This window comes from Glandiceps talaboti, chromosome 12 (genome assembly GCF_964340395.1).
Source record: "Glandiceps talaboti chromosome 12, keGlaTala1.1, whole genome shotgun sequence".
Classification (NCBI taxonomy): Eukaryota; Metazoa; Hemichordata; class Enteropneusta; family Spengelidae; genus Glandiceps; species Glandiceps talaboti.
The window spans coordinates 1,378,905-1,393,169 of NC_135560.1; the positions used below are offsets into that span (position 1 = coordinate 1,378,905).

The 14,265-nt window shown below is 36.8% G+C and overlaps 1 protein-coding gene across 1 annotated transcript in view; it reads right to left on the reverse strand.

Moving 5' to 3' along the window:
* Nucleotides 1-272: 272 nt before the first annotated feature.
* Nucleotides 273-14,265, reverse strand: part of LOC144443278 (insulin-like peptide receptor) — a 120,012-nt gene continuing 106,019 nt past the window's right edge. Inside the window, exons 20-21 of the mRNA XM_078132716.1 lie at nucleotides 8,202-8,336; nucleotides 273-8,068 (exon numbers count right to left, since the gene is read on the reverse strand). Coding sequence (XP_077988842.1) covers nucleotides 7,693-8,068; nucleotides 8,202-8,336 — 511 coding nt within the window. The 3' untranslated portion in view covers nucleotides 273-7,692. The remainder of the gene's footprint in view (nucleotides 8,069-8,201; nucleotides 8,337-14,265) is intronic.

Sequence of the window (14,265 nt, forward strand, 5' to 3'; positions counted from 1 at the left end):
CAAATCCTATTTTTACACCTAATTTACAGAACAATAACGCAATCAATTTGTCATGAGCACACTTACATATGCTCATCAAATGATACCTACACACCAAATTTCAGGTCAATTGACCATGCAGTTTTAGAGGAGATGAAAGTAGAAAAGTTGACAGGACGGAAAACAGAGAATCAACCTAAAAATGGAACACAGTGAATAAAGAATACAGAAACACATTGTCAAAGATTTTAATATTCAAGATTCAAAGATTTATAAATTTATTTGAGTACTCAGCATAAGATTTATTTACATCATGTAAAACTTGAAAGCCCATATATGCCTATATGTAACCATGTATGCCTATGTATATGTACCCATGTATGCCTATGTATATATACCCATGTATGCCTATGTATATATACCCATGTATGCCTATATGTACCCATGTATGCCTATATATATGTACCCATGTATGCCTATGTATATATACCCATGTATGCCTATATGTACCCATGTATGCCTATGTATATATACCCATGTATGCCCATGTATATATACCCATGTATGCCTATGTATATGTACCCATGTATGCCTATGTATATGTACCCATGTATGCCTATGTATATATACCTATGTATGCCTATGTATATGTACCCATGTATGCCTTTGTATATATACCCATGTATGCCTATGCATATGTACCCATGTATGCCTATGTATATATACCCATGTATGCCTATGTACCCATGTATGCCTATGCATATATACCCATGTATGCCTATGTATATGTACCCATGTATGCCTATGTATATATACCCATGTATGCCTATGCATATGTACCCATGTATGCCTATGTATATGTACCCATGTATGCCTATGTATATATACCCATGTATGCCTATGCATATGTACCCATGTATGCCTATGCACATGCACCCATGTATGCCTATGTATATGTACCCATGTATGCCTATGTATATATACCCATGTATGCCTATGCATATGCACCCATGTATGCCTATGTATATGTACCCATGTATGCCTATGTATATATACCCATGTATGCCTATGTATATGTACTCATGTATGCCTATGTATATAATGAAGTATTTATAAACATTACATTCAACATTAAATAGGTCACGTTAACATGTTATTGGACACCGTATTTGACACTGGGGAGGCAATCTTTTGGATGCAAGCATCACTGGGGATGCTCCATAAAGATAGGACAACTAGGGCTAAACCTCTTAAGTGCAGTGTAGCCTGTGATAATTTGAATATGACCCATTGTATGCACAACATATCAAACAGTTTCATGTGCCCCATAGCCATTTACTGACATGGAGAGCTTGCCTGGGGGAGTTTAGAAACTACATGCTGTTATCATGATCTATCCACTTGAGTAGTTACTTATAATAGACACATGAGACAAGTAATGTGAGAAGTGGTTAGAAACATCAATATCATGATTACGGTGTCTTCTCAAAGGCAAAACGATGATCAAATAGACCCCATCGGCAGACAGTCTATGCTGAAACTTCACCCAGATAAATTCATACCATCTTCTCACCATTTCATTCTCAATAAAACTAAAGCATATTCTTTTTGAGCTTCATTACTAGATCGAACGCATTACATGAATTTGTTGTTCACTGCATGCTCTGAGATGACTACATGGTTCACAGGCATCTTTCAAGAATAAATGAATCTCTCAGTGTATGCCGAGTTTACCGTTCTCTTCAGTGACATAACATTTGTATCAAATACTTTTGCAATTGTGTCTCTGTCAAGTTGAAAGTTAACACTGTTGTTCCTGTTATGGAACCTAGCATAGTGTAGGCATGTTATGTACTCCATATGGATGGTCTGATTGCCTGGGCAGTCCCGGGAGATACAAGAAGTGCCTGGGAGCAAACCAGTGGCCAAAGGTCACTCAAAAGTCGATATTTATGTGCATTAGGTTACTGCAAATATACATTGACTAAAATTTAGTGGCTTCAAGCCCCCTATCTGCTGCTTGTCCAGTCTTAGATTTTCTAGCTATGTTACAGACATTGCAGGCTACCGCATATATTATTGCCAAAAACACATATAGACTGTCCAAATTTAGAGGTCTAATCAATATTAAAAGTAAACTAGAATGTTACAAATCCTATCTAGTCTAAGTTATGATCATTCAAGTCTTCTTTTATCGTTTTTCCATTCTCGCAAACCAGAGATGTTTTTTTCTGCCATACCATGAAATAACAAACTAACAAACCCTGGCTTCTTATGGCTGTGAAAGCCGTATCACACGTATACATAATGTATATTCATGAGCAATGGTGTCATGATAATCCGACTAATCAAAGTCCATCTCTCAAAGAGTCTGTTTCAGAATCATAACAACAAGAGTCTGCTCATTGTATGGCGAGGTCCTGGGGCCAGGTATGGCAACTAGCAACACAATTCTGAAACACTACAGTCACACTTACAACTATCCCAAAAAAAGCCCTAAAAACCATATTTGGGGAGTATATGAAATGATGGACTTTCACACAGCACGTTTTGGATGGTGCAGTAGAAGAGGCCACAAACGTTGACCGATGCAATGGATGCATGCACTGAGTGAATGTGAACAGGCTATTCAAAAGACCTGTGTAAAAGTTACAAGTACCATTTAAATTTACTAGGATAACCAACATATGGCAGGGTAAAGAGTATAAAGTAAGAAACTATGTGTGCCCGAAGAGCACTGTGCTAAAAAGTCGTACTTATACAGTGTTCAGCGAACAACACTTTTTATCTTGAATGAACTCGCATGAATCAACAAATTTGGGCTTGTTGTAACCAAGGAAGTATAACCCTGCTTTCATGTTATAACCTACTTGCTATAAATGCACTATCATATCAGATGCCTCGTCTGACGGTTCAGCAAATCCATGCTCTCACAAACCCTAGTATTGACACTTTGATGCAAAAGTTATAGATCATTATTTTATGTTCATACATGTATCATTTCAATCTTGTCTGGAGGATGACAAAAATTAAACTTCAGCAACAAGAACCCAACTTCAGTGTACATAGTTTCTTGCTAAGGCCGATTGTATATCAAGTGATATGCATGAAGCAATCTGATTGGTTGTAATGTTGATGTACAAAGCCACAGGGAGTAAATCCTTAGATTGTATATGAATGATGCCGAGGTCTCTGGTAGGGCACATAGGAGACGGTGCCATAAAAGCGGCCGTGGTTTAAGACAATGCGTTTTCAAGCTAAGAACCTTTCGTTCAAATTGACCTCAGCACATATAATCTCACCATCTTGCTTCCTGGAATGTACCATTCTGTTGAAGGGGTGCTGATTTCAGATTTGTGCCTAAGTCTGCAACCCTGTTTTGACTAGACACTCGTTGTTGAGGGTGCATGATGCGTAGAATTCCATAGCATATTACATTGCTTGTTGTCTGCTGTCAATTGTGTCATTTGAAAAGTGGCAGTTTACTTCAGTCTAGTGGCTGATTTCCAATATGGTGTTGGTCACAATGCACAATTTCAATAATTTACATATTTTTAAAAAAATCACAAAAAATAGAAAAGCACATGCTCTTACTTGAAATTAACAAATCTGAGTAGGCTACCCTCTGTGCATCTACATGCCAGATATCAAAGCAAATTGACAAATAGGATTTGAAAAGAAGTTGAAAATATCATTTTTTACAAAAGAGCTCGAAAAAATCTGACAACAGCAGAGATCAACTTGGCATATAAAAATCTGAATAGCCTCCCATGTGTTCGTGTTGCTAGGCACAATTATATACATGTTTTGAATGTTTATTCACTTGTCTATTATCCCTTTTTGCAATACATGCAATCATTTGGCTGTTGCTATGGAAGTGTTCTTGTTGCTAGGCATATCTGCATACACTTTTTGAATGTTTGTTCACTTGTCTAAGAATCCCTATAAAGATAAACTACACCATCATTTGGCTGTTACTATGGACGTGGTCATGGTTGCTAGCGTCATTTGCATGCATTTTTTGAATGTTTACTCACTTGCCTTGAAAATATATTGGCATTTGGTTGTTGCTAATGGCATGGTCATGGTTGCTAGGGCCAATTGTCAAAATTTCAGTCTAATTGACCAAATACTTTTGAGATACAAGTTTTTGACCAAAGTTCACATTTTCACCTAATTTGCATATCACTGATGAGATCATGTTGTGAACAATTTTTAATCTTACACACCCCTAAGAATATTCCCATCAAATTTCAGACCAATCCGCCCACTCGTTTTTGTGTTTAAGTTTTTGTTTTTTTTACCAAAACTGACATTTTTTAAAACCTAAATCACATAACTGTGATGTGATGATTTTGCTTTGAACAATTTCCTAACTAGCCACCAAATACCAAGGCAGTTGGTCTGGTGGTTTTTGAGTTTAAGTCATCCACCCCCTCACATAGAGGCAAACAGACAGACACCGCACCATGCCAACAGCACTACTGAACCTTATCAGTTGTGCTAATAAAAAATGGCCTGATTACAAATTACGACAATTCCCCTTGCCCATCCCTCTTAGAATTCTGGTTAGTACAGTACACAATGTGCAAATGGGACGCTAGTTTAATGCCTCGGAATGGTTTGACCTTCACAGACAGAGACATGCCCAGGCTATTATGGCGCTGTCAAGATACATTGCTACCTGGTTGTTCCTTCTAGCCCTTGTATCAACAGGCACGACTAGCTGACCATGTATTAAGATGGCACCATGGCTATCCACACACGAGCAGAATAACACAAATTTATGTTGTAACTCCCCAAAATTACAGGCATTCATAAGAAATGCAAATGAAACATACATAAAAAGACTTGCCAAGCGAGAACATGTCAAACACAGTTGATCACCTACAACATGATATGCACAACACACAAACAAATTGCTTTGAACACATCAACAGACAAATACCACAAGAAAAATGTATGGGACAACTCATCAAAATCACTGTGCTATAAGCTTGGCCTTTCAAAGACAACTTGATATAGTGGAAAAGCTGCAGCACACTCTTGCGAAAAGAGGTGTGAATGCTAACTGATTTAATTAAAATATCCCATTCGTATACATAAGATATTGAAAAAAATAGCAAAATGTATGTTTACTTATCATCAATGTTTGTGCTAAGATATATGCATTTGAAGAGATCACTTAATTACCATAAGTCGTTGTGTAAGTTAGTTTTAATTTGCATTATTTACCAATCAGTTGTGGTGATTAGCATATGGAAGATGTATAGCAAGTTTCATCAAAATCCATCCTGTAGTTCTAGAGATATTGTGTCCACAGACAGACAGACAAAAGCATAACGGGTGGAAATAGATTGGTCCCAGAATTTGAATATCTGTGGAATTTGCTTTTCTTGTTATTCCTTTGTAAAGTCAATAGCAGGATGTGCTTCAGTATCAACAACTTTTTTGTTGAAAACATAGTTCCCAATATTCAATGTATGCATTCATAATCTGAATTTTTACATAATTGAACTACATTATCTGACAGTTGTGCCAGCTTTTTAGAAACTGGCCCATACATATTTCAGGCATACATGAATCCTTATGAATATTTTGGGTCAATTGGATAGCGTTCAAGGTCAAAGGTCAAGGTCTCATTAGAAATAACATGGGTGTAGACACTCAATGTAGTCCCTATCTATTAAATTTCCAGAGTTAGTGGGCACAATGTGAATTCTTAAGACAAAAAAACCACCATCGCAAAAATCTACAATGAAAGTTACGAGGACTTACATATGCAGACTATATAATATCTGTGATGGGTTTGGTTGAAATTGACTCATGCATATCAGAGATAGAGGTGGACATGGTTACATGGACAGACAGACGGACCCCATACATAGTAGTTCCCCTTGGGTTTTGATTGTTGGGGACTAATAAATATTCAATAAATGAGTCATTACTGCACATGCACAGTATTAAAAATGGAATATATTTGTATTTTGAGAGTAAGACCCCTTTTAGTGACAGACATATATACATGATCTTCCACACCATAACTGTATGCACTTTGCAGTTCAGATTGATCTGATGGGTCTATGTTGCTGCTCATAGATAATGGTTTTGTGTAAACACTGGAAAATTCTGGGGCTTTATAAATCCTGATTTCTCCAACCTGGGGAAGACACCAGTCTTTGGCATGGATGACTTTATATTCTGAAGGTGATGTACAGTAAGGATATTGCCAGATGCATGGTTGCAGATGGCATCAATTGCCCATCAAATACCAGTATAATAGTCTCTCATTGAGGGCAATTTGGAGACATGCCAACTGTGTATACCACAAATTAAGCATAGATATTTTTGTGTCTTGAAAATCAGATCTCTATGCATGTAACATCAATATACATGTACTGGTATACACACATATCTATCTATCTATCTATCTATCTATATATCTATCTATCTATCTATCTAACTATCTAAATATCTATCTGTCTCTATATATGTGTGTGTGTTCAATATATACATGTTCATTTGCCATTGGTTCAGATAGGAACATTCAGGATAGTTGGCAGGGAGGTGAGGCTTAATATTGCCAACAGATCCTATATAATTAAAAGTACTGCCAAAACTGTAATCTTTACAACACTCATATTTTGGCAATCTAAATAGATTAAAATGATAATTGTAAAAATTGTTATACATTCCCTATCATATCAAATATCACCGTCTCAATATGGGCATCTTTTGGAAGTGGAGGTAATCCCCCTCACCCCCAGTCAGCATTATTGATTGGTATCAATTTCCCTTAATGGGCTCTCGTGATCAGGAGTGGCCATATTGGATTTGTGACTGCTGATGACAAACATAAACCTAATTAATCAATCAAGTCATTTATAAAGTGCCAGTATCCAATACTAAGTACAGTTCAGAGGCACTGTACAATTACGTATACACATTGAAAGCTCTGCTGAAAAGATATGTTTTAAGGTTCTTCCTAAAAGAACAAGCTGTGGGCTTTCACATAATCACATTTCACTGTGTCAAATATTCTAATGCATACATACATGCTCTTGACTACGGAGAAGGAATAAAATATTCTTGACATACTACACAATTTACGAATGCATCCACCATATCTGATAACAATAAGTGCAGACTTCTTCTGAATAGAATCTAGATCTACCAAACTTGTGAAAGTTATTTGAAAATTCAGCTATTGACCTTAAAGACAGAGGTGAAGGTCAAATACCTAGGCCCTAAAAGGAAACTACCTTTGATAAGATCGGTGGAGAAACTTGAATGTAGACTCTGTGTATTCAACTTGTTAAGTTTTACTGTATGCTGTACAGGCTAAATAGTCAAGATCGTGAAATGAAGTGATAGTGTTTGCAATTTGTGCCAGGTTCAATTGAAACTGAGTTGTGGGTGTCAGAGATATGACTGTCCACAAACGGACGGATGGATGGACATGGGTCACCCCTGTAGCCCACTGTGGCTGTGCCTGAAATGAATAAAAGAATACATAATATATAGTACATTGACTATGTCTATGCTGCAATCTTGTTTGCTAGTGTAGTTAACACATTGAAAGCAACTAATCAGAAATTAAATATGGCCGCTAATGATGGCAGCAATGCTTCCAGGTTTTGGTGCATATTGAGACAGTAATGCCTCATACATATTATTAAATATTGCCTGTCATTAACATTAACAAATTTTGAATTAGCATGTCGTACACTTGGGAACTTTAACAACAGTGCCATTAAGTGCCCCGTTTTTAGGTACATGAGCATAGTCTATAGGAACACTTCCTGATCTAGCACTTGCTGGCCTAACTTCAACTGTTGGAGTAGAGAGACTGGCTTCTGTCTCTGTATTCCTGTTTTCAAAATCATCTTCCGTGTTACTGACAAGTAGTGGCATAGCTTCTTCTTGCTTGTGGCTATCTTTGTTGACACGTCTTTCTTCACTGTGATAAAATGACACTTCCTTAAAGTGTGGTGAAAGTTCGCAGTGTGCTTCTAAGTTTTCTATCAGGTCTATGAAACTTGGTCTCATTTTAGGATTATATCGCCAACAAAGTTTCATCAAACTAAACCTATGTGGAAACGAAAAAAAGGGAAACAAAATCAGTGTTTCAGGAAATCACCCAGATTTTTTTTAACAATGCCTGTTTTAGTGTTTTGATCCGAAACAGAACAGAAGAAATGGTGCTACAGCACAATACTTACAGTCTTTCAGGGCAGCCTGTTGGTTCATCCAGGCAATTACCATCAATCACATATTTTAATACTTGTTCATTGGATAGACCTTGGTATGGCTGTTCTGCCAGTGTTGCCATTTCCCATAGCACAACACCATATGACCTAACAAAAACATTAACAATACATGTAATCAGCAAATTAAATACATTTGCAATAACGGTATGGTCAAGATAATGGGGCTTTTGAACACATGGAAGTGGACGTTTTTTCAAGTACATCCAAATGACGAGCTATCATAATTTTTGTGTGCGTTTTTCGCTACCAAAATCGAATTTCAACATGGTGGAAGATATTAATGGCTCTCATAACATCACCTCCAATGTAAATTTGTCAACTGTCCAAAGAAATTTCCACCAGAAATACATCGTTGAATACATGTAGTTGGTCATGGGAACGGTGCAAGCATCAGAAGTACTGCTAAGTTTGTATGATCTCCCAACAGGGAATTTACGGGTGTCGCAGTGAAAGTCGGCAAAATGTGTAACTTGTTGATGCGTAACTTACGCCCATACTATCGCTGTGGGGCCAATTTTTACCGATATAAAGAATTCTTTTGGTTATATTTCTTTGTAGCAACGTTCAATAATGAACAAGTCATTGAGAATGACATATTCCCCGCTATGATTGGGTTTTAAGGAACATGAAAACTGCGCCAACAAAATGGCTGCCAGGCAGCCATATCGGATTGTATCATGATGAGGATATGCACATGTATGTCAGAGAACACAGTGCTAAACCAACTTTGAATGAGATCTGTTCAAGCATGTCAAGTTATGGCTTTGGACAGGGAAAATTCGCAAACAAAATGGCTACTAGGCGGCCATATTGCATTGGATCGTATCATGAAACAAATTGACGTGCATATGTATGCCATAGTATGTTGCCCCTGTACCAAGTTCGAAAAAAATCGGTCCAGGCATCTCCAAGAAACGGCACACAATCCATAAGTAATAATACTCGTACAAGATCAATTTATACGGTCAGTGGTGGGTAGATTATGCATGATCTAATGATTTTCTGATTGGATTTTTAGCATGTTTTTTTTTCAGGTTAAATTCAAATTTCAACATGGCTGCAGCCAAAATTGTCTCCCCTAACATCGTTTACGATGTAAATAACGACTCTGGTCATGATATTTTCTATTTAATTTCGACTTGGATGGCATTATTGACTACTATGAAAAGATCATATTACTGTGGCTTACATTTAAATGGCTAGCAGCAAATTTCCATTGATCGGTATGCATGACGCCATATAGCGCCACTTTTCCCATCCGATTTTGGCACCGATACTACCGATTTATGGGCATTTTTTTTTTTTTTACCAATTTTGAGAATAAATTTTGAGATAATTTTTTGTCGTCCTGTCAAATATTGAAATATATTTATAGAAGCTCATTTTTCAGGTCTTGAGTGACGAATTGAGATATTTTAGTACATTTCCACTTCTGGTGGGGACAGACTGTAGTGTCATAAACGGATTAGTGAGCTGTTAATTTTTTTCATTCAAATTTAATACGACTGAAAATGACATTTTCTGCCAATTTTTCGCCAAATTTGACCATTTAACCAGTATACAGAAGTTTTGTAGGAACATAAATGTTAGTATTTGAATTTTGTTTATAACATAAATATTGTGTTTATTTGTGATATGTCAATGAATAAACAACTCATATTTGTTTTATTAATATCTTATTACTTTAATCGATATTTTGGTTCTGTGTGTGGCTTTTAAATGTATGTATTTTTAAGTATGATGTAGAAAATTTATTTTCCAATGAAATGATACCTTATTTTTCAAAAATGAGCGACTGTAAGTATTTTAAAATAAATTTAATCACACCACACTCACTCTGAACTTATGCTACCACATAGTACACACAATGTATGTACTTCAGATCAACTTGCTGTACCCGAAGATTTGATCAGGAGCACTCATGGGAGTAGAGTGCTGCGTGGGCAGAGCACATGTTGTGTGATTGTATGTTTCTAACCGACAACAACAGTCTAGGCCAATTGACAGGATTTCATAAATAGGACAGCTTTAAATACATCATCAAACTGCTTCATCCATTCAATATTTTCAAAGAGTATGACAGAAAATCATTGAAAAATCTATTTTCAACATGAGAAATCACATGGATATACTTGTAAGTGCCGTGAGGTCACACCGGAAGTATCGCACTTAGACTGACTCTCATATTTGTGACTTGTGATTGTGAAGTTAGTTTGCAGCCAATTTACCTAATACTGTCAAAAAATAGTACCAATGGCGTTGTAGCAACTGTACAGTTTTTAAAAATGTTTACCTGCATACTGATCCATGCTAAGTACAGGTGTTCATTTGCTGAATGATAAATGCAGTTGCCAATCCAACCCTGTTGTTATCTTTGCAATAAACATGATCATTTGGCTGTTGCTATGGACATGGTCTTGTTGCTAGGTATGTTTGCATATATTTGTTGAATGTTTATTCATTTGTCTATTAATCCCCATTATCGTTGCAATATACGTGATCATTTGGCTGTTGCAATGGGCATGGTCTTGTTGCTAGGCACATATGGATACATTTTTAAATGTTTATTCATTTGTCTATTAATCCCCATTATCTTTGCAATATACATGATCATTTGGCTGTTGCTATGGGCATGGTCTTGTTGCTAGGCACATTTACATACATTTTTTGAATATTTATTCAACTGTCTATTAATCCCTGTTGTTATCTTTGCAATATCTGTGATCATTTGGTTGTTGCCATGGGTGTGGTCTTGTTGTTTTTGAATGTTGGTTCACTTGTCTAAGAATCCCTGTTATCTTTGTAAAATACACCACCTTACTCACTTGCCTACCATATGATGTTATTTAATCAAAATAGACTGCCATTTGGTTGTTGCTATGGGCGTGGTCTTGGTTGCTTGGGCCAATTGTGTCTAAATCTTTTGATGAAAATCTGCAGTATAACACTTTTAGAAACATCTTACCAAGTTACAGTCTCATTGACCAAATACTTTTTATGATACAAGTTTTTGAAAAAAATTCACATTCTTACACCTAATTTGCATATCACTGACATGCTCATTATATGCTTAATATTTCTTCATCTATACACCCCCAGATGCATCCCCATTAAATTTCAGCCCAATCTGCTCAGTAGTTTTGGAATTAAAGATTTTTTCACCAAAACGACACATTTTAGCCCTAATTTGCATATCACTGATGGGATCATCATGTCATGAACAATCCTTAATCTAAACACCACTAAGAATGTTCCAACCAAATTTCAGTCTTTTTTGAGTTTTTTTACCCAAATCACAAACTGGTGGTAAGATCATTTGATTTGAACAATTTCCCATCTAGACACCCAAGGTAATACACCCACCAAATATCATCGGTAGTTTTTGACTTTTAAGTTGTTTACACACACACACACACACACACACACACACACACACACACACACACACACACACACACACACACAGACAGACAGAAAGACAGACAGATACTTTGCCATGCCTATAGCACAACTGAACATTATCAGTTCAGTTGTGCTAAAAACTGAGTCATGTGTCCCACATGATTAAAGATTTTGTCATCCATCAAACAATTTTAGCATTTTCAAATTTGTTTTACAATCAATCATAATGCGTACCATTTAGGCTATTTGTAGTCTAGTTCCTATACAGTATCATCACCATTTACACCTCTATCACCTTGTCTAGTTCCTATACAGTATCATTACCATTTACACCTCTATCACCTTGTCTAGTTCCTATACAGTATCATTACCATTTACACCTTAGTCTAGTTCCTATACAGTATCATCACCATTTACACCTCTATTCACATAGTCTAGTTCCTATACAGTATCGTTACCATTTACACCTTAGTCTAGCTCCTATACAGTATCGTCACCATTTACACCTCTATTCACAGTGTAGTTCCTATATACAGTATCATTACCATTTACACCTTAGTCTAGTTCCTATACAATATCGTGACCATTTACACCTCCACTCACATAGTCTAGTTCCTATACAATATCGTGACAATTTACACCTCCACCCACATAGTCTAGTTCCTATATGGTATCATTACCATTTACACCTCCACTAGTCTAGTTCCTATACAGTATCATCACCATTTACACCTCCACTCACAGTCTAGTTCCTATACAGTATCATTACCATTTACACCTCCAATCAGTCTAGTTCCTATACAGTATGTTACCATTTACACCTCCACTCACAGTCTAGTTCCTATACAGTATTGTTACCATTTACACCTCCAATCACAGTCTAGTTCCTATACAGTATGTTACCATTTACACCTTCACTCACAGTCTAGTTCCTATACAGTATTGTTACCATTTACACCTCCACTCACATAGTCTAGTTCCTATACAGTATCATTACCATTTACACCTTAGTCTAGTTCCTATACAGTATCGTCACCATTTACACCTCTATTCACAGTGTAGTTCCTATATACAGTATCATTACCATTTACACCTTAGTCTAGTTCCTATACAATATCGTGACAATTTACACCTCCACCCACAGTCTAGTTCCTATATGGTATCATTACCATTTACACCTCCACTCACATAGTCTAGTTCCTATACAGTATCGTTACCATTTACACCTCCACTCACATAGTCTAGTTCCTATACAGTATCGTCACCATTTGCACCTTAGTCTAGTTCCTATACAGTATCATCACCATTTACACCTCCACTCAGTCTAGTTCCTATACAGTATCATTACCATTTACACCTCCACTCACATAGTCTAGTTCCTATACAGTATCGTTACCATTTACACCCCCACTCACAGTCTAGTTCCTATACGGTATTGTTACCATTTACACCTCCACTCACATAGTCTAGTTCCTATACAGTATCGTTACCATTTACACCTCCACTCACATAGTCTAGTTCCTATACAGTATTGTTATCATTTACACCTCCACTCACAGTCTAGTTCCTATACAGTATCGTCACCATTTGCACCTTAGTCTAGTTCCTATACAGTATCATCACCATTTACACCTCCACTCAGTCTAGTTCCTATATACAGTATCATTACCATTTACACCTTAGTCTAGTTCCTATACAATATCGTGACCATTTACACCTCCACTCACAGTCTAGTTCCTATACAATATCGTGACAATTTACACCTCCACCCACAGTCTAGTTCCTATATGGTATCATTACCATTTACACCTCCACTCACATAGTCTAGTTCCTATACAGTATCGTTACCATTTACACCTCCACTCACATAGTCTAGTTCCTATACAGTATCGTCACCATTTGCACCTTAGTCTAGTTCCTATACAGTATCATCACCATTTACACCTCCACTCAGTCTAGTTCCTATACAGTATCATTACCATTTACACCTCCACTCACATAGTCTAGTTCCTATACAGTATCGTTACCATTTACACCCCCACTCACAGTCTAGTTCCTATACAGTATTGTTACCATTTACACCTCTACTCACATAGTCTAGTTCCTATACAGTATTGTTATCATTTACACCTCCACTCAGTCTAGTTCCTATACAGTATCGTCACCATTTGCACCTTAGTCTAGTTCCTATACAGTATCATCACCATTTACACCTCCACTCAGTCTAGTTCCTATACAGTATCATTACCATTTACACCTCCACTCACATAGTCTAGTTCCTATACAGTATCGTTACCATTTACACCCCCACTCACAGTCTAGTTCCTATACAGTATTGTTACCATTTACACCTCCATTCACAGTCTAGTTCCTATACAGTATTGTTACCATTTACACCTCCACTCACAGTCTAGTTCATATACAGTATCATCACCATTTACACCTCCATTCACAGTCTAGTTCCTATACAGTATTGTTACCATTTACACCTCCACTCACAGTCTAGTTCATATACAGTATCATCACCATTTACACCTCCACTCACAGTCTAGTTCCTAGTCTGTATACAGTATCATTACCATTTACACCTTAGTCTAGTTCCTATACAGTATCA